General features: G+C 51.0%; 2 protein-coding genes across 7 annotated transcripts in view; one reads left to right on the top strand and one right to left on the bottom strand.

Moving 5' to 3' along the window:
• SUGP2 (SURP and G-patch domain containing 2) overlaps nucleotides 1–256 on the bottom strand; it is a 44,360-nt gene extending 44,104 nt beyond the window's left edge. For both annotated transcript variants that reach the window (XM_017952315.3, XM_017952318.2), the window contains exon 1: nucleotides 132–256. The gene's annotated coding sequence lies outside the window, so the exon portion shown is untranslated. The remainder of the gene's footprint in view (nucleotides 1–131) is intronic.
• ARMC6 (armadillo repeat containing 6) lies at nucleotides 46–26,360 on the top strand. Of its 5 annotated transcripts, none has more exons than XM_017952321.3 (9): nucleotides 193–301; nucleotides 1,649–1,714; nucleotides 9,906–10,072; nucleotides 11,212–11,294; nucleotides 19,481–20,054; nucleotides 22,009–22,154; nucleotides 23,142–23,273; nucleotides 23,676–23,813; nucleotides 25,604–26,360. In XM_017952321.3, exons 2-9 carry the CDS (start codon nucleotides 1,650–1,652, stop codon nucleotides 25,814–25,816), a joined length of 1,518 nt encoding a protein of 505 aa, XP_017807810.1. In that variant the 5' UTR covers nucleotides 193–301; nucleotide 1,649; the 3' UTR covers nucleotides 25,817–26,360. The 5 variants fall into 5 exon arrangements, with proteins under 5 accessions (XP_009192184.1, XP_017807810.1, XP_009192185.1 ...); XM_009193919.4 differs by having other exon boundaries at nucleotides 273–384; XM_009193920.4 differs by lacking the exon at nucleotides 1,649–1,714 and having other exon boundaries at nucleotides 46–301.
• Nucleotides 26,361–27,977: the final 1,617 nt, after the last annotated feature.

Genomic DNA, 27,977 nt, shown 5'->3' with positions numbered 1-27,977 from the left:
TGGCCGCTTCTTCTGGGCGGACGCTCCAGAGGCAAAACATTTGCCTGCTGGGGGCGGCGAGCACCGTGACCGTCCCGGAAAGGGCGGCAAAGACGCCTCCGTCGCGCACGAGGGGGCCTCGTTGTCTTTACCTTGGTTTGCGGTCGTCCTTGGTTATCGTGAGCCGTCCGCAGGGCTCTGGGAGGCCGAGCCTGGGGGCGCCACGGCGCCTGCGCGCGTACGGCGGCCGGAAGGGGCTAGAGGCAGCGCCCTGGGTGACAGCCGTGCGCCCCACCTTCCCCCACGTGGCCGCGAAGACCGGGTGAGACGCGGCGGCTGCCGAAGCCTGTCGCGCGCGGATTGGGGAGTGGGGGCGCCGTAGGGTCGGGCTGGCGCGACCCTCGGGTACGTGGTCTGGGGGGAAAAAATTGAAAGAATTTTACAGAAGCCGCCTGGGGATAAAATCCCCGGCTTCTCTGGCCTTCGCTTTCTTTTCATTCATTTTGTTTATTCATTCATTACCTGTGCACTGAGTGCCTGCTGTGTGTTGGGCCCCGTCCTAGGCAGTGGGGACAAGGAGGCTACAGGGTACAAATAATTGAGTGAACGATGTCGCTCTAGATACGGGTGATGGTGTGCAAATAATAAAAGAGTGATGGGACGGGAGAGCAGGGCTGCTGTTTACCTGGAAGTGGCTTTGAAGGGTATCTCTTGAGTGCTGGGAAGGATGAGAAAGGCGGGGAAGAGCAGCTGGGAAGGCTTAGGTAGAGAAAGTGCCCATAAGGAGGCTGGGTTTTGTTCTGAGAGGGTTGGGAAGCCACTATTGGGCTTTGAGCAGGTGAGTGAGGTGGAGTCTAGGCTCTGGGAGTGGCAGGTGAGGCCGCCCTTATGGGAGGCTGGTGTTTGAACCAGAGTGGGTGTGGCTGGTAGAGGGAGATGTGGATGGAGTCTTTTAGGGTCCCCAGCATGTTATGGCACACTTTTCTAATTTTCTTTTGAGACGGAGTCTCTCTCTGTCGCCCAGGCTAGAGTGCAGTGGCATGATCTCGACTCACTGCAACCTCCATCTCTCGGGTTCAAGGCATTCCCCTGCCTCAGCCACCGGAGTAGCTGGGACTACAGGTGCGCAACACTGCACCCGGCTAAATTTTGTAATTTTTAGTAGAGACGGGGTTTCTCCCTGTTGCCCAGGCAGGTCTCAAACTCCTGGCCTCAAGTGATCTGCCCGCATTGGCCCCCCAAAGTGCTGGGATTACAGGCATGAGCCACCGCGCCCGGCCCCCCTTATTATTTTTTATTTGAGACAGAGTCTTGCTGTTGCCCAGGCTGGAGTGCTGTGGCGAGATCTCTGCTCACCGCAACCTCCACTCCCCAGGTTCAAGCGATTCTCCTGCCTCAGCCTACTGAGTAGCTGGGATTACAGATGTGCACTATCTTGCCTGGCTAATTTTTTGTATTTTCAGCAGAGACAGGATTTCGCTATGTTGGCCAGGCTGGTCTCAAATTCCTGACCTCAAGTGATCTACCTGCCACAGCCTCCCAAAGCGCTGGGATTATAAGCGTGAGCCACCACACCTGGCCAGCACAGTTTTCTTGAGCAGAATCCTGGCTGAGAGAAGGAAACTGGCTGCCATTTAGGGGCCTTACTCACCTTCTGTTTTACCCTCAGCATGCCTGATGGATCACAGGGACTGGTACTGCTGTTTCCCCCCTTTCAGCCTAGGCTGTTCTCCAGGTAATTCTTACTTGGCCATCCCTAGGCACCATTTTATGTGTTTCAAATCTGTACTTTCCTCCCCCAACCCAGCCCTGTGCCAGATCTAGGGGACCTTGGAGGACTCAGGTCAGGGGTGGTCACAGAGCCAGACCTCCCCAACTCACCTCAGGAGTGGGTGGAAGGGAGGGGTTGTGGGTTGGGGAGAGGAGGCCAGAGAGCAGGGGCTCTGAGTAGCCAGGAAAGGCAGCCACTTGGAAGGGCTGACAGAAGCTCCGCAGAGGACTGAGAATCCGAAGTATATGAGACAGGTGTCAATCAATTTAGAAAGTTTATTTTGCTGCCGGGCGCGGTGGCTCAAGCCTGTAATCCCAGCACTTTGGGAGGCCGAGACAGGCGGATCACAAGGTCAGGAGATAGAGACCACCCTGGCTAACACGGTAAACCCTGTCTCTACTAAAAAATACAAAAAACTAGCCGGGCGAGGTGGCGGGCACCTGTAGTCCCAGCTACTCGGGAGGCTGAGGCGGGAGAATGGCGAAACCCGGGAGGCGGAGCTTGCAGTGAGCTGAGATCCAGTCACTGCACTCCAGCCTGGGGGACAGAGCGAAACTCCGTCTCAAAAAAAAAAAAAAAAAAAGGAAAGTTTATTTTGCCAAGGTTAAGGACATGTCCATGACACAGCCTCAGGAGGTCCTGACAACATGTGCCCAAGGTGGTTGGGGCACAGCTTGCTTTTATACATTTCAGGGAGACATGAGACATAAATGAGTACGTGTAAGATGGTCACAGGTAGATTGCGTTCTTTTGAGTCTTTGGTCAGCCTTTCACTGAATACACGATTTACATGGGGGACAGGGCAGGTAGAGGAATAGTCATTTATGCCTCAGTCCGACTCATGAATCTGCTGTTTTTTGTTTGTTTTTTGTTTTGTTTTTGAGACAGTCTCGCTCTGTCGCCCAGGCTGGAGTGCAATGGCGTGATCTCAGCTCACTGCAACCTCCACCTCCTGGGTTCATGCAATTCTCTTGCCTCAGCCTCCCGAGTAGCTGGGATTGCAGGCGCCCGCCACCACGCCCAGCTAATTTTTGTGTTTTTAGTAGAGACAGGGTTTCACCATGTTGGTCAGGCTGGTCTCAAATTCCTGACCTCGGGTGATTCACCCGCCTCAGCCTCCCAAAATGCTGGGACTACAGGCGTGACCAGTGGCCAAATCTGCATTTTTACGTAAACTTTAGGGCAGAGAGAGCAACTGGATATGTATTTTTGTCTCGGGTGAGCTGAGGGATGACTTTCTGTCCTGCACCTGTGAAGATCACCTATCAATTTACATTGCCAGGGTGAAATTCAACAAAACTGTTTTTGGGTAAAGATCTTGAGGGCCACAAGGAATTTCCTGGCCTGGCCAGGGTGGTGGGAGTAGAGTCCCCCACTCCTTTCTTCCTACTGAGAAACTCTTTATATTACTCTTCCTTCACCTTTGACCTTGGAAATCCATAGCACCACTTAAAGAGCTCCCTTTTCTTCTGGAGCATAAAGGAAAGGGGCCTATCTGCAAAGGAGGGAGATGGGACTCCTGCATAAACTTGCTGAATTGCCTCTTAAGCAACAAAGGAAAAGAACAAATAGCTAACATTTATTGAGCCTGTCCATATCCTTTTCTGAGGAATGTATAGGAGTTGGCTGAATTTTTCACTACTGCCCTATGAGGTATATTCGTGTTTATCTCTGTTTGACACAGGAGGGAATTGAAGAAAAGTGCATCTGGCTGGGCACAGTGGCTCACGCCTATAATCCCAGCACGATGGGAGCCTGGCCAATATGGTGAAACCCCGTCTCTACTAAAAATACGAAAATTAGCCGGGCGTGGTGGCGTGGGCCTGTAGTTCCAGCTGCTTGGAGGCTGAGGCACAAGAATCACTTGAACCCAGGAGGCAGAGGTTGTGGTGAGCCAAGATTGTGCCACTGCACTCCAACCTGGGCAACAGAGCAAGACTCCATCTCAAAAAAAAGAAAAGAAAAGGGCATTGAAGTGGAGGGCGTGGGAACTGGGTTCTGCAGGCTGGCTGGGAGCCAGTCCTTCTCCCCTCAGGCAGTGTGCAGTGCACAGTGGGCATCTGCAGGAACACAGATGGAATGTGTACATCCCCTGCCACTGCCTGAAAAGAGAAGCATGGGCCAGAATGACCTGTTTCTTTTTCCTTTTTTTTTTTCTTTTTCTTTCTTTTTTTTTTTTTCTTTTGAGACGGGGTCTTACTTTGTCACTCAGGCTGGAGTGCAGCGATGTGATCTTGGCTCTTCAGCCTTGACCTCCCTGGGCTCCCCCTCAGCCTCCCAAATAGCTGTAACTACAGGTGCATGCTACCACACCTGGCTAATTTTTGTATTTTTTTTATAGAGGTGGAGTTTCACCACGTACCCAGGCTGGTCTCAAACTCCTGGCCTCACGTGATCCTCCCACCTCGGCCTCCCAAAGTGCAGACCACCATGCCTGGCCTGAAGCAGAAACTTGATAATTCCAGAATGGAAACTTGATATTACTGCAATAAGCAAGGTGTATATATTAAAACAATTAAAATTTAAAAAGTTGTTAACCTCTGTTAGGCTCTGGACCTAAGGCCTGTTCCTCCCTTTGTCCCGAAGGGATGGTGGCAAATGTTAGGTTCACTTGTACCCTGTGAAGACCTTGTTAAGATCATCTATAGCAGGGGTCCCCAACTCCTGGGTCACGGACCCATACTGGTCCAGTGGTCCCTGGCCTGTTGGGACCTGGGCCACAAAGCAAGAGGTAAGCGTAGAGTGAGTCAGCAAATCTTCATGTGTATTTACAGCAGCTCCCCATCACTTGCATTGTGCCTGAGCGCCACCTCCTGTCAGATCAGCAGCATTAAATTTCCATAGGAGTATGAACCCTACTGTGAACTGCGCATGCGAGGGATCTAGGTTGCATGCTCCTTATGAAAATCTAATGCCTGATGATCTGTCACTGTCTCCCATCACCCCCAGATGGGACTGCCTAGTTGCCAGAGAACAAGCTCAGGGCTCCCACTGATCCTACATTACAGTGAGTTGTATAATTATTATATTACAATGTAATAATAATAGAAATAAAGTGCACAATAAATGTAATGAGCTTGAACCATCCCGAAACCATCCCCACCCCAGCCCCACCATATCCATGGAAAAATTGTCTTCTGCAAAACTGGTCTCTTAGGCTAAAAAGGTTGGGACTGCCGAGCTACAGGGTTGAAACAGAATTGCAAAGGGATTTGGTGTTTTTACCAAGAGTTTTATCTTACTTAACTCTATGTCCTGTCCCCAACTGTCAGAGGGGAAGGTACTGCCTGAGGTTAATGGGTCATCTAAGTGTTTATACCTACCCTGGTTTCCAGGGTGTGCCTATACTGGGTTTTACTTGTTTGTTTATTTATTTATTTTTTGAGACAGAGCCTCGCTCATGTTGCCCAGGCTGGAGTGTGGTGGCATGATCTTGGCTCACTGAAACCTCCATCTCCCGAGTTCAAGCCATTCTCCTGCCTCAGCCTCCCGAGTAGCTGGGATTACAGGCACCCCACTAATTTTTGTGTATTTAGTAGAGACGGGGTTTTGCCATGTTGGCCAGGCTGGTCTTGAACTCCTGACCTCAGGTGATCTGCCTGCCTTGCCCTCCCAAAGTGCTGGGATTATAGGCGTGAGCCACCACTCCCAGCCTTACTTGCTTATTTTTATTTTATAAGGTGGGTTTGTGTGTATACACACACACACACATTTTTTAAGAGATGTGGTCTCACTGTGTTGCCCCAGGCTGGTCTCAAACTCCTGTGCTCAAGTGATCCCCCCACCTTAGCCTCCCAAGTTGCTGAGATTACAGGCACAAGTTGTTGCTCAGTTCTTTTTGTTTTTAAACAGACTAGCACTTTAAGAAATTGAGCTATAATTTACATACCATAATAGCCACTCATTTGATTTAGTAATTTTTTTTTTCTTCTGGAGACAGGGTCTCCCTCTGTCACCCAGACTAGAGTGCAGTGGCCCAATCATAGGTCACTGCAGCCTTGAACTCCTGGGCTCAAATGATCCTCCTGCTTCAGCCTCCCAAGAAACTTCAACCATAGGCAAATGCCACCACACCCGACTGAATTTTTAATTTTTATTTTTGTAGACACAGGGACCCCCTATGTTGTCCTTGCTGGTCTCAAACTCCAGGCTTCAAACAGTCCTCCCACCTTGGCCTCGTAAAGCACTGGGATCACAGGTGTGAGCCACCATGCGTGGCCTGATATAGTGATTTTACGTTTTCACAGAGTGGTAGAACCATCATCACTATCTAATTCAAGAACGTTTTCATCACCCAAAAGGAAACTCTATACCCTTTAGAAGTTACTCCCCATTCCCTCTCCTCCAGTCCCTGGCAACACCCAATCTGCTTTCTGTGTCTGTGTATTTGTCTATTCTGGACATTTCATATCATTGGAATTGTGCAATATGAGGCCTTTTGTGTCTGGCTTCTTTGACGAGACATCATGTTTTTGAGATCCATCCCCATTGTAACATGCTTCAGCACCTCATTCCTTTTTCTGTCTGAGTAATATTCCATCGTGCACACGGACCATTTTGTTTATCCATTCATCTGTTGGTAGACTCCCTCTCCTTTTCTTTGTTCTTGTGATTTATTTGTTGAAAACTCTGGGTGTTTGTCCTCTAGCTGACGTTCTCTTCCCAAAATCCCAAAAAGTAGGGATTTTGCAGATCATATCCCCATGGTGTTGGTTAAGGTGTCAGAGCTGTGCTGTGCAATACCGTAGTCACTCGTCACACATGGCTATTTACATTAACATAAATTAAAATGAAATAAAATTACACACTCAGTTCCTCAGTCGCACTGCCACACTTCAGCTGTGTGATAACCACAGAGGCCAATGGCATCTGTACTAGGCAGTGCAGATAGACAACGTTTCATCATAGCAGAAAGTGCCCTGAATGCATGATCAGATTCAGGTTTGAGATTTTGGCACGGTGACTTCACAGGTGCATTTTGTTCTTATTCAGGAGGTAGGTGTTGCTGGTTTCTCTTTTGATGATGTGAGATCAAGCAGTAGATTCAGTTCCTGTCCACCCTTGTTAGGCTCCCTTGTTAATTTTACACCTGATGGTTTTGGATCCTGTGGGATCATTATCTGTTTCTCTCCTGTCTCGGCTGATCAGCTGAAATTGGAAGTGGAACTTTTCCTCATCCTCTTTTTGTAACCCGGGACCCTTTTGTACAAGGGAGGCAGGTTAAGTGCTAGATTCTTTTTTTTTTTTGAGACGGAGTCTCACTCCGTCACCCGGGCTGGAGTGCAATGGCGCGATCTTGGCTCACTGCAAGCTCCGCCTCCCAGGTTCACGCCATTCTCCTGCCTCAGCCTTCCAAGTAGTTGGGACTACAGGCGCCCGCCACCACACCCGGCTAATTTTTTTTTTTCTTTTTGTATTTTTAGTAGAGATGGGGTTTCACTGTGTTAGCCAGGATGGTCTCGATCTTCTGACTTCATGATCCGCCTGCCTTGGCCTCCCAAAGTGCTGGGATTATAGGCGTGAGCCACCATGCCCAGTCAAGTGCGGTCGCCCAGGCTGGAGTGCAGTGGCCAGATCTCAGCTCACTACAAGCTCCGCCTCCCGGGTTCACGCCATTCTCCTGCCTCAGCCTCCCGAGTAGCTGGGACTACAGGCGCCCGCCACCTTGCCCGGCTGGTTTTTTGTACTTTTTAGTAGAGACGGGGTTTCACCGGGTTAGCCAGGATGGTCTCGATCTCCTGACCTTGTGATTCGCCCGTCTCGGCCTCCCAAAGTGCTGGGATTACAGGCTTGAGCCACCGCGCCCGGCCTCTAGTTTCTTTTTTAAAAAAAATTGTTATCAATTATTGTAGAGACAGTGTCTCGCTACATTGGCCAGGCTGGTCTTGAACTCCTGGATTCAGGTGATCCTCCCATGTCAGCCAGCCTCCTGAGTAGTAGCTGGGAGTACAAGAGCATGCCACCACTCCCCACCAAGAGCTGGATTCTTGGTTGGCCAGTTTTCAGAAGCCTGAGCTGTATTTGTTTTAGTATTATCTAAAAAAAATCAAAAGCACAGATTTTGATTTTTTTTTTTTTTTTAAGATGTAGTCTGGCTTTGTCAGCCAGGCTGGAGAGCAGTGGCGTGATCTCGGCTCACTGCAACCTCCGCCTTCTGGGCTCAAGCAGTTCATCTACCTCGGCCTCCCCAATTGCTGGGATTACAGACGTGAGCCACCACACCTGGCCCAGATTTTGATTTTCATATGTACTGGAATTTTTTTTTTTTTTAAATGCTTACTTATCTGTAGCTATCAGGCACCCCTTAGGGTGTGGAAGCTTCCTTGCTTCCTGGTCTCACAGGATGCCCCAGGGTGACCTGCCCCATGACCTGCTGGGACCTGGAATCAGCCATTCCTCCAGAAGCCCCGGCTCCTTGTTTTTAAAGATTTTATATAGAGACAGGGTCTCCCTATGTTGCCCAGGCTGGTGTCGAACTCCTGGCCTCAAGCCATCTTCCCCCCTCAGCCTCCCAAAGTGCTGGGATTACAGGAGTGAGCCATCTAGCCCTGCCCCCAGCTCCTTTTCGTGGGAGATGGTAGAAACCATACATGGTGTTAGAGGTATTCAGTACTACTGTGCTATCATTTCTTCTAGGCATTTTTAGTTGCTATGACTAGAAAATTAGATATTTGTTTACTTAAGAGAAAACACATGATGGGTTTATATGGATATTTCCATTTCGAATATAAGTTCTGAGATTTTTTTCTCAACTTTGTCGAGGTATAATATGTACTTTTTTTTGAGACAGAGTCTTGCTCTGTTGCCCGGGCTGGAGTGCAGTGGTGCAATCTTGGCTCACTGCACCCTCTGCCTTCTGGGTTCAAACGATTCTCCTGCCTCAGCCTCCTGAGTGGCTGGGATCACAGGTGCCCGCCGCCATGCCCAGTAAATTTTTATATTTTTAGTAGAGATGGGGTTTCACCATGCTGGCCAGGCTGGTCTTAAACTCCCGATCTCAGGTGATCCACCTGCCTCAGCCTCCCAAAGTGCTGGGATTACAGGCATGCGCCTTTGCACCCAGCGAGTATGTATTTAATATAGTGTGTATCTTATACTATATATAGTACATAAATGATACAAATATATTGCATGTTTATATTATACAACTTGACGATTTTATATGCATGCAGATTGTGAAATACTCACCTCAATCAACAGTTACCTTTTTCTTTTTTGTGGTGAGAACACTTAAGATGTACCCTCTTAGCAAATTTCAAGTATACAATACAATATTGTTAATTATAGGGAGTTCCGAGTTTTCACTTGATTTTATGATGTTAGAATCTTTTTTTTTCTTTTTCCTTTTTGAGTCAGGGGCTTGCTCTGTTGCCCAGGTTAGAGTACAGTGGAGCAATCTTGGCCTCCCAGGCTCAAGCGATCCTCCTACCTCAGCCTCCTGAGTAGCTGGGACTATAGGCATGTGCCACCACACTCAACTAATTTTAATTTTAATTTTAATTTTAATTTTGGTAGAGACAGAATTTCGCCATGTTGTCCAGGCTGGTCTTGAACTCCTGGGCTCAAGCAGTCCTCCTGCCTCAGCCTCCCAAAGTGTTGGGATTATAGGCATTGACCCACTGCGCCCAGCCAGAATCTTTTTTCTTTTATGCTGATTCCTAGTAATATAATCATTATTATTTGCTACGTCCATAATAGTTTCAGAATAACATTACTAGTATCATTATATTAAAGAACCACCTTTCTTAGATAAAATATAGTAAACTCTGTGTTCTCTTCTGCATTTTCTTTTTTTGTTTTTTTTTTTTCCGCAAGTTAGGGTCTCACTCTGTGGCCCAGGCTGGAGTGTAGTAGCATGATCATGACTCACTGCAGCCTTGACCCCCCAGGCTCAAGTGATCCTCCCACCTCAGCCTCTCAGAGTGCTGGGATTACAGGCTAAGTCACCACGCCCGGCCTCTTCTGTATTTGTAGAAGCCCTAGGGAAGTAGGGATATCACCCTTTCCTGTGATCTAGGTGGGAAGAATTTCTCCAGGGTGGTTGTAGGGCTCTGGTCCCTGGTAGATTCTTCCTAAGTGGCGTTTTCATGGTGGCCAGGCCCTGCCATTGCCTGCTCACCCTTGAGGTAGCTCTCTCTTTGCCCTAACTTCTCAGCTCAGGAGCATCTATCGGCTGCACGCCAACATCAACGCAGGCGAAGATGGTCTCCAAGCGCATTGCCCAGGAGACCTTTGATGCAGCCGTGCGCGAGAACATCGAGGAGTTTGCGATGGGGCCAGAGGAGGCGGTGAAAGAGGCTGTGGAGCAGTTTGAATCGCAAGGTAGGGCGGTGTGACCGTCACCTGCCATCCGAGGCTCTCAGATGCAAGAGTGATGGGAGGGCCCTGCTGCCCCTCCCCGCTGGGGGTGCCACATGCCTGGCACAGAAACCAGGTGCCCACTGGGCCCTGTCCCCTCCAGCCTCTGCCCGAGGCAGGCTAGTTATCCTGCTCCCACCTCTCACACACCCTTTCTGTCCCTATTTCCACCTCGCCCAGATATTTATGGGCTGGATCCTTCTCATGAGTCTCATTTGATAATTTCCTTGAAGAGGTTTTCCCTGACCCTGGCCTGGGAAACGGGGCCCCTGCCTTCCTGCCGTACTCTGCCCCACCTCGAGCTTACAGAGGCAGAAGCGGCAGCAGCCTGTGGAAACAGGTGGCATGTTCAGACCAGGTGCGGAGGAGTGTGGTTATGAGGGGCTGTTTGCAATGGCATGGGCGGCATTAGGAGACCACCCCTAGCACAACTAGCCCCCACAGAGACCCTGACTGCAGGGAGCAGGAGTCCTGGGCAGGGGCCACCTGGCAGGCGCTGGACCCTGGGGCGGAGGCAGGGGGCTGGGAATGAACACCCCAGGCTCCCCTCCTCCTGCCTGCATCTCAAGTTCACTTCCCCATTGAACAAACCCAGGGTCCAGCCTCAGAGGTCAGAGGTCAGCCTTGCAGGCATAGAGTGGGGTATGGACCCCTAGACAGGGGCCAGTGGGACAAGCAAAGGCGTCCAGCACTGTAGGGGCTCCCTGTGGGGGTGCCAGCAGGGGCAAGAATGCAGCCAGAGCCAGGACGGATGGGAGTCCCAAGGGAGAAGGCCGTGGGGTCCCTCCCTCCCCTGTCAAGCCCACCAGGCAGCATGTGGCACCTCACCGCACAGATGTGGCCTGTGATGACAGCCTTGTGTGACAGCGGCCTCACTACCACTCTGCTTCCTTTGACTGGCCCATGGCCCAGTGGCAGAAATACCCAATACCCTCTACACCCCTGTGTTGATGTGGATGGGCGGGAATAGGGAGGTGGGAGGCTTCTGGAATGGGGTGGTCCCAGCAGAAGGGTCCTGAGGTGTGATTCCAGCAGGCCCACGGGAATGACAGCTGTTACTTGCTTTGTGACCCCTGTGTGCTTGCTTCCCCCGCCCCCAACAGGGGTTGATCTGAGCAACATTGTAAAGACGGCGCCTAAAGTCTCTGCAGACGGACCCCAGGAACCCACACATGACATCCTGCAGGTAGGAATGGGCATCCCACACAGCAGGTCCTGCATCACCTCTGTCTGGGGGCACCTCTTCCCTGTTTCCTGGATGGCAGAATGCAGGCTCTGAAGGTCATGCCCTTCCCAGCATGCATGGGCAAGCTCGAGTTTGCAGCCAGGTCTCCGAGTCCACGTCTGAGGGCGGCATGCCTTCCAATGCAGGGGACACCAAGCTCCTCGGGTGGCATGTATGCTGAAATCAGGTGGATGGCTTGATTGTCCCTGCTGCTAGAAGCCCAGAGTCAGGAACACCATAGAGGGGCCCCTCTGGCTTCCCAGAGACAGATGGACAGGACTCACAGGACGAGAGAGTGGGCTCACAGTAAGGCTGTCACTTACTGAGCACCGACTGTTTACCAGCACTTTCTAGCCAATCTGTTAGCACTGAAGCTCACCAGTGAGGTAGGTGGTGTCACTCCTGTCTTAGTGATGGGGAAACAGGCCAGGAGCTGGCACTTAACCTCTCCAGAGACCCAAACGAGGAAGGTAAAAGAACTTCAGTGCTTTCCTTAAGGTCACCCATTGAACTTTGTAATACAGCAGAAGGCTCTGGTGTTTGAGAACCGACCGTGGACCTGGTTCTGTGCAGGTAGTTTTTTCCTGCCTTCTCAGTCATTGTCCAAACAACACCTGCAAGGCTGGGATTTCCCCATTATACAGATGGGGACATTGAGATCCAAAGAGAAGAAAAGTCATTGACCTGGGAGCAGGAGGTGCAATGATAGGAGAGGAAGTTGGAAGAGATGGCTCTGGGTGTAAACCCAGCTCACCTAAGGCATGACACTTACTTCTCCCTACCTCAGGGTCTTGCCCTCTCCTGCCTTGAGGAGGTCTTGTGAGAATTGCCTCGTTGTTGTTAGTTTGCTTTTTACCTTTCTTGCCTAATAAAGATGAATTTATTTTATTTTATTTTATTTTTTTTTTTGAGGTAGAGTCTTGCTCTGTCACCTAGGCTGGTGTGCAGTGGCGCAATCTCAGCTCACTGCAACTTCCACCTCCCAAGTTCAAGTGATTCTCCTGCCTGAGCCTCCCGAGTAGCTGGGATTATAGGCACACACCACCACACCTGGCTAATTTTTTTGTGTTTTTAGTAGAGACGAGGTTTCACCATGTTGGCCAGCCTGGTCTTGAACTCCTGACCTCAGGTTATCTGCCCACCTTGGCCTCCCAAAGTGCCAGGATTACAGGCATGAGCCATGATGCCCAGCCTGGATGAATTTCTTTTAAAATGAGTTTGTCTTCCGGCTATCTTTGCATTTGGTGATTCATGTTTTTCCTACCGATTTGTAGACGAACTTTATATAGAAAGGATCTCAATAACAATATTGTCTATATTATCTAGCAGTTACTGCTTAAGTACTTCTTAAGTGCTCAGCGTTATGCTAAATTCTTTTTTTTTTTTCTTTTTTTGAGACGGAGTCTCACTGTGTCGCCCAGGCTGGAGTGCAGTGGCGCGATCTCGGCTCACTGCAAGCTCCGCCTCCCGGGTTCACACCATTCTCCTGCCTCAGCCTCCTGAGTAGCTGGGACTACAGGTGCCTGCCACCATGACCGGCTAATTTTTTTGTATTTTTTAGTAGAGATGGGGTTTCACCGTGTTAGCCAGGATGGTTTCTATCTCCTGACCTCATGATCCACCTGCTTTGGCCTCCCAAAGTGCTGGGATTACAGGTGTCAGCCAGCATGCCCGGCCTTTTGTTTTTTGAGACAGAGTCTCACTCTGTTGCCCAGGCTGGAGTACAGTGGCGCAACATGGCTCACTGCAACCTCTGCCTCCTGGGTTCAAGCGATTCTCTTGCCTCAGCCTCACAAGTAGCTGGGATTACAGGTGCACACCACCATGCCCAGCTAATTTTGTTTTGTTTTGTTTTGTTTTGTTTTTTTGAGACGGAGTCTCGCTCTATCACCCAGGCTGGAGTGCAGTGGCGTGATCTTGGCTCACTGCAAGCTCCGCCTCCTGGGTTCATGCCATTCTCCTGCCTTAGTCTCCCGAGTAGCTGGGACTACAGGTGCCCACCACCACACCCAGCTAATTTTTTGTATTTTTAGTAGAGACAAAGTTTCACCGTGTTAGCCAGAATGGTCTCGATCTCCTGATCTCGTGATCTGCCCACCTTGGCCTCCCAAAGTGCTGGGATTACAGCTGTGAGCCAATATGCCTGGCCTATTATGCTAAATTCTTAAAATATGTTCTCTTAATCTGTGCTCAGTCCATTTTGCTGATGAGATATCTAAGGCTTCCCAAGGATCAATGACCCTCACCCCAAAAGGTCAGCCGGTGAGAGGCAGAACTGGTACCTGAATCCAGGAAGCCAAGCACTGAAATTCAGGCTGTTCTACCAGCAGTACAGGAAACTATGTGTTTGTTTATAACATTCGCTCCTTTTTTTTTTCTTAACTGTTCTTTTATTTATTTTTTGAGACGGAGTCTCACTCTGTTGGCCAGGCTGGAGTGCAGTGGCCCTTCCTCAGCTCACTGCAACTTCCTTCTCCCAGGTTCATTCAGTTCTCCTGCCTCAGCCTCCTGAGTAGCTGGGATTACAGGCGTGTACCATGCCTTGCAGATTTTTGTATTTTTAGTAGAGATGGGATTTCACCACATTGGCCAGGCTGGTCTCGAACTCCTAACCTAAGTGATCTACCTGCCTCGGCCTCCCAAAGTGTTGGGATTACTGGCATGAGCCACTGTGCCCAGCCTATTATTTGTAGAGACGGGGTCTTGCTATATTGCCAGGATGATCTTGAACACCTGGCCTCAAGTGACCTTCCCACTTTGCCCTGCCAACGTGCGGGGATTACAGGTGTGAGCCAACATGCCCGGCCTTAAATTTTTTTCTTTTTTTTTTTTTTGGACACAAAGTCTTGCTCTGTCACCCATGCTAGAGTGCAGTGGCAGGATCTCGGCTCACTGCAACCTCCACCTCCCGGGTTCAAGTGATGCTCCTGTCTCAGCCTCCTGAGTAGCTGGGATTACAGGTACTTGCCACCCCTGGCTAATTTTAAATTTTATTTTTCATTACAGAAGAGTGGAAATACATTCTTAGCATAAAAGATTTGAGCAATACTCAAGCATTTATAGTAAAATCTGAAAGTCCTTGCCCTGTCCCTCCCACCAGACACTGGGGTTTGCATCTCAGCAGTCAGTTCGCAACTGAACCAAGCCCCTTCTCAAATGCCCCGCAGCATAATTGACCTTGTGCATCTTGGCTCAGATGTGTAAAAAATGCTTATCTGTTGAGGGAGAAAACAATTCATTGTGATGGCCGTTGAAATTAATCTATTCATGTCATAAGATGTATTGCAAACAGGCTTATAGAAACAGAAGGAAAATAACATCTGGAGACTGTCCAAGTAGAAACTGAGCCAGCCGGGCCACATTTATATGTGGGAAGTTGCAGAATGAAAAGCATTAGTCACAGAGAGTGAATGACTCCAGGAGTTTAGTGATTAAAGCCCCCCTCCATGAGCAGGGTGGTGAGCGCCACACAGAATTGTCATAGGTAGAACACAGCTGGCTCTGCCACCTGCATTTTAGCAACAACCTGTTGATGAAAATACTCTATAAAATATTTCAAGAGATTTATTCTGAACCAAATATGAGTGACCCGTGGCCTGTGACACAGCCTCGGGAACTCCTGAGAACATGTGCCCAAGGTGATCGGGCTACAGCTTGGTTTTATACATTTTGGGGAGACATGAGACATCAATCAATACATGTGAGATGTACATTGGTGTGGTCTGGAAAAGTAGGGCAGCTGAAAGCTGGGGCTTCCAGGTTATAGGCAAATTTAAAGATTTTTCTGGCCGGTTGCTGTGGCTCACATCTGTAATTTCAGCACTTTGGGAGGCCGAGGTGGTCGGATCGCATTGAGCTGAGGAGTTTGGGACCAGCCTGGTCAACATGGCAAAACCCTGTCTCTACAAAAAACACAAAAATTAGGCCAGGCGCGGTGACTCACGCCTGTAATTCCAGCACTTTGGGAGCCCAGGCAGGTGGATCACCTGAGGTTAGTGTTCGAGACCAGCCTGGCCAACATGGTGAAACCCCATCTCTACTAAAAATACAAAAAGTAACCGGGCATGGTGGCAGGCACCTGTAACTCCACCTACTCAGGAGGCTAAGGTAGGAGAATTGCTTGAATACGGGAGGCAGAAGTTGCAGTGAGCCGAGATTGCGCCATTGCACTCCAGCCTGGGTGACAAGAGCGACATTGCATCTCAAAAACAAAACAAAAACAAAAATTAGCTGGGCATGGTGGTGGACGCTTATAATCCCAGCTACTTGGGAGGCTAAGGCAGGAGAATCACTTGAACCCAGGAGGTGGAGGTTGCAGTGATCATGCCACTGCACTCCAGCCTGGGCAACAGAATGAGACTCAGAAAAAAAAAAAAAAAAGATTTTCTGATTGAAATAGTTATCTAAAGACCTAGAATCAATAGAAAGTAATATTTTGCTTAAGATGGGTTGTGGAGACCAAGGTTTTATCAAGGAGATGAAGCCTCCAGGTAGCAGGCTTCATTGAAAATAGATTGTACATGTTTCTTATCAGACTTAAAAAGGCGCCAGACTCTTAGTTAATTCTGTCCTGAATCAGGGAAAAGACCTGGAAAGGGAATCTCTGTTGAATGTAGCTTGTCCCCACAAGAGATAGCTTTCCTGGGCCATTTCAAAATATGTCAAAGAAATATATTTTAGGATAAAATACTTTGATTTCTTTCCATACTGTATTAGTATTAGCCTGGAAGTTGGTGTCTTATTGCTACAAAAAGTCTTAAGATGGTCAGTTGTGTCTGACTTCCAAAGGCAGGAAGATAAAATGGGACATATTTGACCCCCACTTCCCATCATGACCTGAACTAGTTTTTCAGGTTACCTTTGGAATGCCTTTGGCCAAGAGAAGGGGTCCTTAGAATGGATGGGTACTTAGATTGTTTTCTTTTTTTTTTTTTTTTTTTTTTTGAGACAAGGTCTCACCTTGATACTCAGCTAGAGTGCAGTGGTGTAATCTTGGCTCACTGAAACCTCTGCTTCCCGGGCTCAAGCAATTCTTCAGCCTCAGCCTCCCATGTAGCTGGGACTACAGGTGTGAGCCACCAACACCTGGCTAATTTTTGTATTTTTTTTTTAGAGGCAGGGTTTTACCGTGTTGCCCAGGCTGGTTTTGAACTCCTGAGCTGAAAGCAATCCACCTGCCTTGGCCTCCCAAAGTGATGGGATTACGAGCATGAGCCACCATGCCCGGCCAAGAATTTTATTTTTAGTTTACACGTCCTTACTAACATAGTAATTCCTTGTGAAAAACTTGGTAGTTCTAACTCCAGTACTGTGCATCCTCAAAGGCATTTCTGTCAGGAGCTTTTCAAGTTTCTTACAGGGTTTCTGCTGAAATGCTACACCACTGTTTGTTATGTAAAATATGCATAAAAACATTTACCATTGTAACCTTTTTTTTTTTTTTTTTTTTTTTTTCTCAAAGGCATTTCTGTCAGAGCTTTCAAGTTTCTTACAGGGTTTCTGCTGAAATGCTACACCACTGTTTGTTATGTAAAATGCATAAAAACATTTACCATTGTAACCTTTTTGAGACGGAGTCTTGCTCTGTCACCCAGGCTGGGAGTGCAGTGGCTGGATCTCAGCTCACTGTAAGCTCCGCCTCCCGGTTTACGCCATTCTCCTGCCTCAGTTCTCTCCCAAGGGCAGCTGGGACTACAGGCGCCCACCACCTTGCCCGGCTAGTTTTTTTTTTTTTTTAATTTTTTAGTAGAGACGGGGTTTCACTGTGTTAGCCAGGATGGGATTGTAACCATTTTTAAATGTAGAGTTCAGTGTCATTAAGTACATTCATAATGTTGTACTTTATGACCATCCATCTCATCTTGCAATACTGAAACAAACTCTGTGTTCCTCTTCCCCTCAGCCCCCAGCAACCATCATTCTGCCTTCTGTTGCTGTAAATTTGACTACTCCAGGGACCTCATATAAATGGAATCAATCACAGGCTGGGCGCCGTGGCTCATGCCTATAATCCCAGCATTTTGGGAGGCCGAGGTGGGCAGATCACTTTGAGGTCAGGAGTTTGAGACCAGCCTGGCCAACATGGTGAAACCCTGTCTCCACTGAAAATAACAAAAATTATCCAGGCATGGTGGCATATGCGTGTAGTCCCAGCTGCTCAGGAGGCTGAGGCGGGAGGATCGCTTGAACCCGGGAGATGGAGGTTGCAGTGAGCTGAGATGGCACCACTCCACTCCAGCCTGGGTGACAGAGGAAGACTCCATCTAAAAAAAAAATTTTTTTTTAAACAAATGGAATCACAGGCTGGGTGCGGTGGCTCACACCTGTAATCCCAGCACTTTGGGAGGCCAAGGCAGGCAGATCACCTGATGTCGGGAGTTCGAGACGAGCCTGACTAACATGGAGAAACACTGTATATACTAAAAATACAAAAAAATTAGCTAGGCATGGTGGCACATTTCTGTAATCCCAGCGGCTTGGGAGGCTGAGGCAGGAGAATCACTTGAGCCCACAAGGCGGAGGTTGCGGTGAGCTGAGATTACGCCATTGCACTTCAGCCTGGGCGATAAGAGCAAAAGTCTTCTCAAAAACAAAACAAAACAAAACAAAAATAAATAAATGGAATCACAGTATTTGTCTTTTGGTGACTGTCTTATTTCACTTAGCATAATGTCCTCAAGGTACATCCATGGTATACTATGTGCCTGAATTTCTTTGTTGTCGTTGTAGTGTTTTGTTTTTTTTTTTTCTTTTTGAAGACAGTCTCGCTCTGTCATCCAGGCTGGAGTGCAATGGCACGATCTTAGCTCACTGCAGCCTCCAACCTCTTGGCTCTGATGGATCATGCTGCTCTGAACATGAGTGTACAGGTATCTCTTTGAGACTGTGCTTTCAGTTCTCTTGAATGTATCCCCAGAAGTGGAACTGCTGGATCATACAGTAATTCTATGATTTTCTTTTTTGAGATGAGTGCTCCATATGTTGCCCAGGCTGGTCTTGAACTCCTGGGCTCAAGCGATCCTCCTGCCTTGGCCTCCCAAAGTGCTGGGATTACAGGCACGAGCCACCAAGCCTGGCTCCTCTGTAGGTTTGAATTGCATTTTTCCTAATGATTAGTGATATTGAGCGTCTTTTCATGTGTTAGTGGCCATTTGTATGTATTCTTTGTAGTAATGTCTATTCTAGTCATGCACACTGGTGTTAACTTTTTAATTGTTTTTTGTTTTTCAGTTCTAATCTCATTTTAGCAAAAATTTATCTTTTTAAATATCCTGTTGCATTGTAACATATACTCAGGTCCACAAATCTGAGCTTAGTGAAGACTATCAGATAGGCTTCTTTGTTTTTTGTGTCAGTCAATGCCAAATCAAAGCCCTTTGGGCTGGTGGTTTCTGTAGAACCGCCCTGACTCAGTCTGGGTGCAAATAATCTACACTCCAGGCTCACAGATTCATCTTTGGCTCATGCTAAGGTATGTCCCAAGGTCATATAGTTGAATGGCAGTTAAACTTGTCTGAGGTGTTTAAAGCTTTTTCTCCCCAGTGGCTTAGAATTGAATTTGGGTAAATCTGCTCTCTGTACAGTATAACCACATTTGGCAGGTGCTCAGTGCATGTTTGTGGAGTGAATGAGAGAGATGAAAGGAGACATCAGGATGGGTATATCTGGTGAATGTGGCTTTCTCCTTCCTTGGAGAACTGACCATTGATGGGTGTGCCAATTTGTTATGGCTGTGTGACAAACAGCCCAAAACAACAGGTGTCTTATTGTTTCTTGTGATTCTGCCTGGTTGGGCTCAGCTGGACGGTTCTTCTGCTGGTATCGCTTGGGTCCTCTAGATGGCAGGTAGGGCTGGAATGTTTAATATGTCTGCATTTATGTGTGCAGCCCCTCGGCAGGGACACTGAGCTGTCTTTCTCCCTGTGTGTGTGTGTGTCAGTGTCAGTCTTCCACCCTACGGCCTCTGAAGCTCAAAGCTCCTAGAAGCACAGGTCTGGAAGTTGTCAGAGCTGTAACTGACCCCACATCACTTCCACTGCAGGCCCAGATCCCAGGGGAGGGAACCTTGCAGGGATCCAGACACTGTTGCTGTGGCCATGGGCTCCTCTCGCCTGAGCTGATGCTGAGGTTTCTCCCATGTCTCCCAGACGCTCAGTGACCTCCAGGAGTCTGTGGCCAGCTCTCACACCCAGGAGGTGTCAGCACACCTCACCCGCTTCTGTGACCAGTGCAAGCAGGACAAGGCCTGCCGCTTCCTCGCGGCCCAGAAGGGGGCCTACCCCATCATCTTCACTGCCTGGAAGCTGGCCACTGCAGGTGACCAGGGCCTTCTGCTCCAGTCCCTCAATGCCCTGTCAGTGCTGACTGATGGCCAGCCAGACCTCCTGGACACCCAGGGCCTGCAGCTCCTGGTGGCCACACTGACCCAGAATGCTGATGAGGCCGACCTGACCTGCTCTGGGATCCGCTGTGTGCGTCACGCTTGCCTGAAACATGAACAGAATCGGCAAGACCTGGTGAAAGCTGGTGTGCTGCCCCTGCTGACTGGCGCCATTGCCCATCATGGCCACCATGCTGACGTGGTCAGGGAGGCCTGCTGGGCCCTGCGTGTCATGACCTTCGATGACGACATCCGTGTGCCCTTTGGCCACGCCCACAACCATGCCAAGATGATTGTGCAGGAGAACAAAGGCTTGAAGGTGCTCATTGAAGCTACCAAAGGTAAGAGCTGGGGGCCAATATGAGCCAGCAAACAAAGGCAGGCAGGTCAGATGTGACCAGAGTGAGGGGGTCAGAGATCAGGACTGCTTCAGGCACGGCGGGCTCAAGGTTCCGCTCACCCCTCAGCTTAGACCCGCCTGCATGGCAACCCTCGTGAGGAGTCTCCCCATGCTTTCTCATGGCTCCAGGAGAATTCCAGGCCAGCACTCATGGGCTAGGAGCAGGCCACAATCCCATCTCTGGGGCTTCTGGGGAAGGGGCTTGCTGTGTCCGACTCCAGGAACTGAGGAGGGAAGGGGGACCTCCCCAGAGGGAAATAAGAGGACTGGGGGAAGCTGGCTGGCACGCACCGTGGCAGTCTCAGGTGGATGTGTACACGCTTGATCATACTCAGCCACAAATCCTTAGGCATATTCATGTGTCTGGCTCCAGGGTGACCATGATGAGCCGGCCCTGGGAGGTCACAGTGCTGACCGTCAGACCCTAAAGCTTCTGTCTTAACCCCTAACCCCATTCCATCCACCGAACCCACTAGAAAAGTCCTAATTGGCACACAGAAGGTGTCAGAAGGATGAGTTCCCCTTTCCTGCCTGCCCGTGGCTCTGGCTCTGTGGCCAGGCCTGTGTGGGGGTTCTGGCTCTGTCTGCTGAGGAAGTGAGCCCACCTCAGTCTCCCATACCTCCAGCAAGGCTGAAAATGAGTCCTGACCTTCTGCAAAGTCAGACTACTTTTCCAGGAGGTAGCTCACACCTTTCCTGTTTTATTTATAGGAGCTCCAAGCAGTTAGGTTTCTGCCAGAGAGACAGGATATGTATATATGAAGAGACTTTTTGGTAAGGAATGGGGTAATGCAATTGTGGCAAGTCTGTACTCCATAGGACAGGCTGGAAACTCCCGGGCAGTCGCCTTCTCAAGAAAACACCTGTTTCCTTCTAAGGACTTCAGCTGATTGAATGAGTCCCATTCACATTGTTCAAGATCATCTCCTCTACTTAAAGGCAACTAGGCCAGGCATGGTGGCTCATGCCTGTAATGTCAGCACTTTGGGAGGCTGAAGTAGAAGGATTGTTTGGGCCCAGGAGTTCAAGACCAGCATGGGCAACATGATGACACCCCTTCTCTACTAAAAACACAAAAATTGCTGGGTGTGGTGGCGGGCGCCTGTAATCCCAGTTACTTGAGAGGCTGAGGCAGAAGGATCTCTTGAGCCTAGGAAGCAGAAGTTGCGGTGAGCCAAAATCACGCCACTGCACTCAAGCCTGGGTGACAAAGCGAGACTCTGTCTCAAATTAATAATAATAATAATAGATAGCTGATTGCAGATGGTAACCGTGTGGACAGAATACCTCCATGGCAACACCTAGATTGGCATTGGGTGGAACTGCAGAGGGCTACAGGTGGCCACAGGAACTGACCATCGCAGCCCTGTGTAGGTGCGGGATCTTCGCCCTCTTGGCGTGAGTTCCGGCATCTGCTTCCTGGTGCAGTGCCTCTGGGCTCCATCTGCGCCTCCTGTGTTCAGTTTTGGCCACGTCAGCCCGGTCCATATGTGTCCCTCTATGGTTTTGGAGTTTCCTGTTGCACTTAGAAAAGCCATTCCTACCCCATGATCATAAAAATAGTCTTCAGATGTCTTTTTTTTTTTTTTTTTTTTTTTTTAGCACTATTATGGTGTTCTTTTTTTAGGTGAGACCATCAGTTGGTATGGAATTTATTTGGGGCATGATGGAAGGAAGCTGGAGGGGCACATTCCTAAGTCTTTCCAGCAGCCAGCAGGGGGCACTGCAGGCCCAGGCAGCCCCTGGTGTTCCCTGGGGCCTTCCTGGTGCCCGTGGCCACTCCAATAGGCAGAAGAGCTGGACTCCTCTAGTGCAGCAGGATCCCCACCCAACCGGAGGGCCCTGCAGCTGGTTCTTCCCGCCCCCACCACCACTGTCTCCCTCTCTCCCCGCAGCGTTCCTAGATAACCCTGGCATCCTGAGCGAGCTCTGCGGAACCCTGTCCCGCCTGGCCATCCGCAACGAGTTCTGCCAGGAGGTCGTCGACCTCGGGGGCCTAAGCATCCTGGTGTCCCTGCTAGCTGACTTCAATGACCACCAGGTGGGGAACCAGAGCGGCGTTCTGGTATGAAGCCCCCCTGGCCCAGTGCATGCTGTCCCTCTGGGTCCCAGTCAGCCGGACGAGCCATAGTCAGAACAAGCCGGCCCTGCCTGCCAATCTCGGAACCAAAGTGCAGTTTTTCTTTTCACTGACCCAAGGGCAGGAACCAAAGGTTGGGGGGGAAACAAACCCACCCGCTCTCCCTTACTGTCCTTTTGCACCAGGAAAAGGATGGTGGGAAGCACAGGGTGGGGGTGTGTTGGCCAAGGCTGGGATATTTGGGTTAGTTCCCACACCTAAGTATCTAGGAAACTCTGCCTCAGTTTCCCTAGCTGCAGAATAGAGCAGGGTCCCCTACTCATTACTCCATTTAGCAGCTGATTATCGAGCCCTTCTCCATGTGCCCACCCACAGCAGGGAGCCAGTCAACAGGCGCCTCCCTATCCAGCTGCAGCTACAGGAAAGCCCCCAGGGGTGCCACAGTCCTGTGCCCCGAAGCCTCGCTGGTGACGTCACTCAGCTTCTTTCTGTGCAAGTGGCTGGGAGCTGAATGGGAACCAACTTCAGCGCATAAAGGGATACATTTTGCCATGTATTCTTGGGCAGTCAGGGGTCAGGGTCCTCAGGTTCCCCATTAAGGGGATCAGCAGTCCCAATAGCATCTTATCCACTGTCCTCAGTGCAGGGCAGTTAGTGCCCACCCTGGGTCTGTGGCCGTGGCCAGGGGGACCCTGTGCTCTGAAGGCCGGCCTGAGTCACATGCCCCCTCTGCCCCTGTGGGGATAGGGGATCAAGTCACCTGGATGGTACCATTTGGACATAGGCAGCCTGAGCCACAGGCATCTGCCACCCCTTTTCATTAGTCACACTCTGCAGTCACACCGTACTTGCTGGTGAAACAGTAAAACAGCCCCAGATTCTCCCTCAGAGCCCTCTCCCACAATCCAGCGGCCTGGCTGGGGGTGAGCGAGCCTTTCCCTTGTGCAGGAGCTCGTGAAGCAAGTGCTGAGCACCCTGCGAGCCATCGCAGGCAACGACGATGTGAAAGACGCTATTGTCCATGCTGGCGGGACGGAGTCCATCGTGGCTGCCATGACCCAGCACCTGACCTGCCCCCAGGTACCCACCTCTGGGGGCACACAGAGTAGCAGGGTAGTGGCTGGAGTCCCAGTTCAGTTTCTGTGTCTGCATGAAGCTCTATTCCTCTGTAGGGCCAGAGCAGGGCAGGTGAGGGTCGCGGGCTCTGGCTCTCAAATGCTGACCTGCCTATGCATGACTCTGGGTGTCCTGGAGTTACCACCAGCACCCTGCAAAGGTCTGACCAGGCCTAGTGCCCTTGTCACCCCTAAGAGCTCGGCTGATACTTTTGTCACCCTGCCATCGTGCCGTTATTACACAGGAGCTGCCAGAGACCCACGGAGGGGAGGCCGCAGGGTGTTCACCAGGGGTTGGCAGCCACGGCAGGATGTTGTGGAGGGTCTTTCCGCTACATCTCCGCCTTCCTGTGACTGCCCCCTGCAGGTGTGTGAGCAGAGCTGCGCGGCCCTATGCTTCCTGGCCCTGCGTAAGCCGGACAACAGCCGCATCATCGTGGAGGGTGGAGGGGCTGTGGCAGCACTGCAGGCCATGAAGGCACACCCGCAGAAGGCCAGCGTGCAGGTGGGCAGGGCATGGGATGGGGGCAGGCAGGCTGGGGTGGGGTGTGCAGGTAGGTGCTGAGAGGGCATGGGAGCAGGTGCGATGTGTGGGTGGGTGATGGGGCAAAGGCTCAGTCCCTATCCCTGTCCCTTTCCCTGCCACAGCCGAGCCCCACAGGGCCAACTTCTTTCTCATCTTCCAAAATGTGCTGAATTCTGCCTGCAGCTGTTTCCTTTTCTGCCTTTGTTTTTTCTACATTTACTCTCCTATTTTGGGGAGGGGGGCATTGGGGGAGCTTTCTGGTGAAACCCCAGAAAGAAACCTATAACACATCATCTCCTTTTGTTTTTTGAGACAGTCTCACTCTGTCACCCAGGCTGGAGTGCAGTGGCGCCATCTCGGCTCACTACAACCTCCGCCTCCTGGGTTCAAGTGATTCTCCTGTCTCAGTCTCCAGAGTAGCTGGGTCCTCAGGCATGGGCCACTAAGCCTGGCTAATTTTTGTAATTTTAGCAGAGACGAGGTTTCGCCATGTTAGCCAGGCTGGTCTCGAACTCCTGACTTCAGGTGATCCACCGCCTCCACCTCCCAAAGTGCTGGGATTACAGGTGTGAGCCACCACGCCCTTAATCTCCTTTCTTTTTCTTTCTTTTTTTTTTTTTCGAGACGAAGTCTTACTCTTTCGCCCAGGCTGGAGTGCAGTGGTGCTTTCTTGGCTCACTGCAAGCTCCGCCTCCCGGGTTCACGCCATTCTCCTGCCTCAGCCTGCCAAGTAGCTGGGACTACAGGCCTGTAGTTTTTTTGTATACCGATAATTTTTTGTATTTTTAGTAGAGACGGGGTTTCACCATGTTAGCCAGGATGGTCTCAATCTACTGACCTCGTGATCCACCCGCCTTGGCCTCCCAGAGTGCTGGGATTATAGGCGTGACCCACCGCGCCCGGCAATCTCCTTTCTTAAAAGTCGCTGTAGAGAGATCTGGGGAGGAAGAAGTTGGGGAAGCATGGATGGTGATCTGCCTGGGGCTTCAGAAAGGTTCCTGCCCCCTCCTTGGGCTGCTGGTCTAAGTTCTGGGTGTGGGACACCCTGTCCACACCTCCCTGGCTGAACCCAGACTCCTCCCTGCAGCCCCTGGGGCCCTCCTCGCCTCCTCACTCCCTGCATAGGGTCCTTGGACATACCAGGCTGGGACCCACAGGGGGCCTTTGCTGTCACTGGCTCTTACTCTGGGACACTGTCCCTTACCTGGTCTGTCCCCTTGTCCACTTCTGGCCACCCTGGCCAGCAGCTCCCCACTCTGCATGCGCTTCCCATCTGCTCTCCTGTTGGTGGTGGGAGCCACCCTGGGAAGCTTCCAGGCAGCGTCCCGCACCCACCCACAGCAGGTGCACAGGGCACAAGTGTCCACCGAATGTGTAGGAATGTAACTGACAGGCGCCTGTGCACAACCACTCTTTTCCTGTGGCCTCACTGCCCCCTTGCCCTAGGGCCCCTTCCTTGGCTCCGTGCCAGCCTCGGGGGACCTCAGACTCACCAACTCTGAGGCTGAGAGTTCCAAAGCCATGGGACAGATCCTGGAGCTTCCCTGAGCCTGTTTCCTTGCCTGGGAGTTGGGGGCATTAGCCTTGCCTTCTGGGGCTGCCAAGAGGGTAAAGTGGAGAGATGGGTCTAACTTGATACAGTATAGGCAGCTGCTAGATGTCAGCTGTGGTTATGATCACCTCCATCTTGTTATGATGAAGACCCAGAGGTCAGAGTGGATCCGACCCCAAAGCCCTATCTGGCAGCTCACAGCTGCTCTCTCCTACAGAAACAGGCTTGCATGCTGATCCGAAACCTGGTGGCCCACAGCCAGGCCTTCTCGAAGCCCATCCTGGACTTGGGGGCTGAGGCACTCATCGTGCAGGCCCGATCGGCCCACCGTGACTGTGAGGACGTGGCCAAGGCTGCCCTACGGGACCTGGGTTGCCATGTCGAATTCCAAGAGCTGTGGACAGGCCAGAGGGGCAACCTGGCGCCATGACCCCAGGCCCAGTGTGGGCCATGACTCTGGGTGAGTCATGCGACTCAGGAATGGGGGTAGATCCAGGTCCTCCACTGTCCTGCATTAGTTCTGTCCTCTTCACAGTGAGAAGTGTTTTTCAGCAGTCCTTGGGTAAAGGGTCGGGGGGGGGGCCTTGTAGGGAGGCATCTACACAGAAGAAAGCAGCCCCCACGTCCCAGCCACTCCTGGGTCCCAGCCTCGCCTCCCCGCCAGCAGCATGGACGTTACTGTCCTTCTCCTTCCCCCTAGCCCCATGCCCTACCAGAAGGGGCAAAGGGCACGTCCCATCACTCACTGCCGTATCTGAAATGTGGTGGCCGCTGTGGGCCAGGCTCAGGGCAGGGCAGGCGATTCCAGTGGGGTGGGGCCCCCAGTGCCTGCTGCTTACTGCAGGTTCGTACGGGCCTCTGCTCCTCGTTTTTCTCACCTGTAAAATGAGTCTCAGATGCCTGGCCCCGGCTTATCTGTCTCTGGTTTTGGGCCAGCCAGGGTACCTGATAATAAAAGATCATTGGGTAAACAATTGGAGGGGTCTCTTCCCTAGCTCAGCTGAGCATGGGGGGCTGTAGCCAGTGGTCTCAGAGTATGGGGGAAGGACAAACATTTTGGTGGGGGGGCCATGGAGTCACTGAGGGTAGCAAAGGGGTTTTGGGAATGGCCTGGGATATAGGATCCACTGTCACCCTCAGACAGGCAGGCACTGAGGCCATGGTCAGGATCACTGTTTCTGATGTGTACCACCCACAGGGCCGGAGGGCTCCACATTCATCCCCTACTCAGCTCTGCAGCCTTGAGCAAGTGAAAGAACCTCTCCGAGCCTCAATATGCTCCTCCTAAAGTGAGGAGTGGGGCAGTGATAGATCCCCCTCTGAGAGGTGTTGGGCCAGGCTGAGCACATGGGGGGTGCCCAGTTGTCTTAGGCTGGGTGTCCTAGATAGCCAACCTCTTGTCTCTGAGCCTCAATTTCCCCATCTATAAGATAGACATCGGCTGGGCACGGTGGCTCACGGCTATAATCCCAGCACTGTGGGAGGCTGAGGTGGGCGGGTCACTTGAGGTCAGGAGTTCGAGACCAACATGGTGAAACCTCATCTCTATTAAGAAAATACAAAAATCAGCCCAGTGTGGGGATGCATGCCTGTAATCCCAGTCACTCAGGAGCTGAGACAGGAGAAGTGCTTGAACCCGGGTGGCAGTGGTTGCAGTGAGCTGAGATCACACCACTGCACTCCAGCCTGGGCAACAGGGTGAGACTCTGTCTCAAAAAAAAAAAAAAAAAAAAGACATCATTGTTGTTGGCCTCAGTGACCACCCCACCCCAAGCATTCTGCGGGGGGCCCAGGCAGCCAAGGCCCCGCAGACCCCAGCTCTTCTGCTCTGAAGTCACACTCAGAGGTCACACCATGGTCACTAGGTAGCTTGTGTATCCCTTGTGGCCTGACGGGGGTCCAGGCAGCCTCAGGACCACTCGTGTGTGCCCCAGCCTTTCTGCCCACACCTTGGAGGCCTCTCCCCTCTTGGACCCTCACCCCTGCTTGTCACGTGCCTCCCCGAGCCCCAGGATGGCCTGGACTCAGTCCTTGACCTCAGCGAAACTCCTTTCCCAGCAGGCCCCCAGCTTCCGCGGAATCCAGCTGATGCAAACAGAGGAGCATCACCCTGGCTGCACCTCCGTGGTGTCCTCGTCTCCCCTGCCCCCAGCAGGAAAGGGTGCTCTCAGCTCAGCAGGGCTGGCCCAAACCTCTGACCCAGTCACCCCGCCCTGTCCCTCCTCCCTGGAGACTCCCAGGATGTGGGAGAAAGATCTCGAACTTGCCCCAGACTGCCCTGACTTACCTGCTGGGCCAGTGTGACCTTGGGTAGTCTTGTGACCCTGGGCAGTTCTCAAGCATTTGTTCATCTGTCATGTGGTGGGGAGGTGCTCCTGGGCTATTTCTAGGAAGGCCTGCAGTGCTGGCCCTGTCATTCCTGCTCCAACTTTGCTCTCAGTCTGCCCATGGCTCCCCTTTGCCCTCTACATAAAACCTGCCTGTGGTCCCAGCAACTTGGGCTAAGGTGGGAAGATCACTTGAGCCCAGGAGTCCATGGCTGCAGTCAGTTAGGGTGGCACCACTGCACTCCAACCTGGGTGACAGAGCAA

The sequence above is a fragment of the Papio anubis genome, chromosome 20 (genome assembly GCF_008728515.1).
Source record: "Papio anubis isolate 15944 chromosome 20, Panubis1.0, whole genome shotgun sequence".
Taxonomy (NCBI): Eukaryota; Metazoa; Chordata; class Mammalia; order Primates; family Cercopithecidae; genus Papio; species Papio anubis.
This window is presented reverse-complemented; position numbering and strand designations above follow the sequence as displayed.

Bases quoted from the DNA above. Each gene is read 5' to 3' on its own strand.
- ARMC6 (XM_017952321.3), top strand. From the start codon at position 1,650: ATGCCTGATGGATCACAGGGACTGGTACTGCTGTTTCCCCCCTTTCAG. The intron at 1,715-9,905 runs GTAATTCTTACT...CTAACTTCTCAG, and splicing joins CAGCCTAGGCTGTTCTCCAG to CTCAGGAGCATCTATCGGCT. The intron at 20,055-22,008 runs GTAAGAGCTGGG...CTCTCCCCGCAG, and splicing joins GCTCATTGAAGCTACCAAAG to CGTTCCTAGATAACCCTGGC.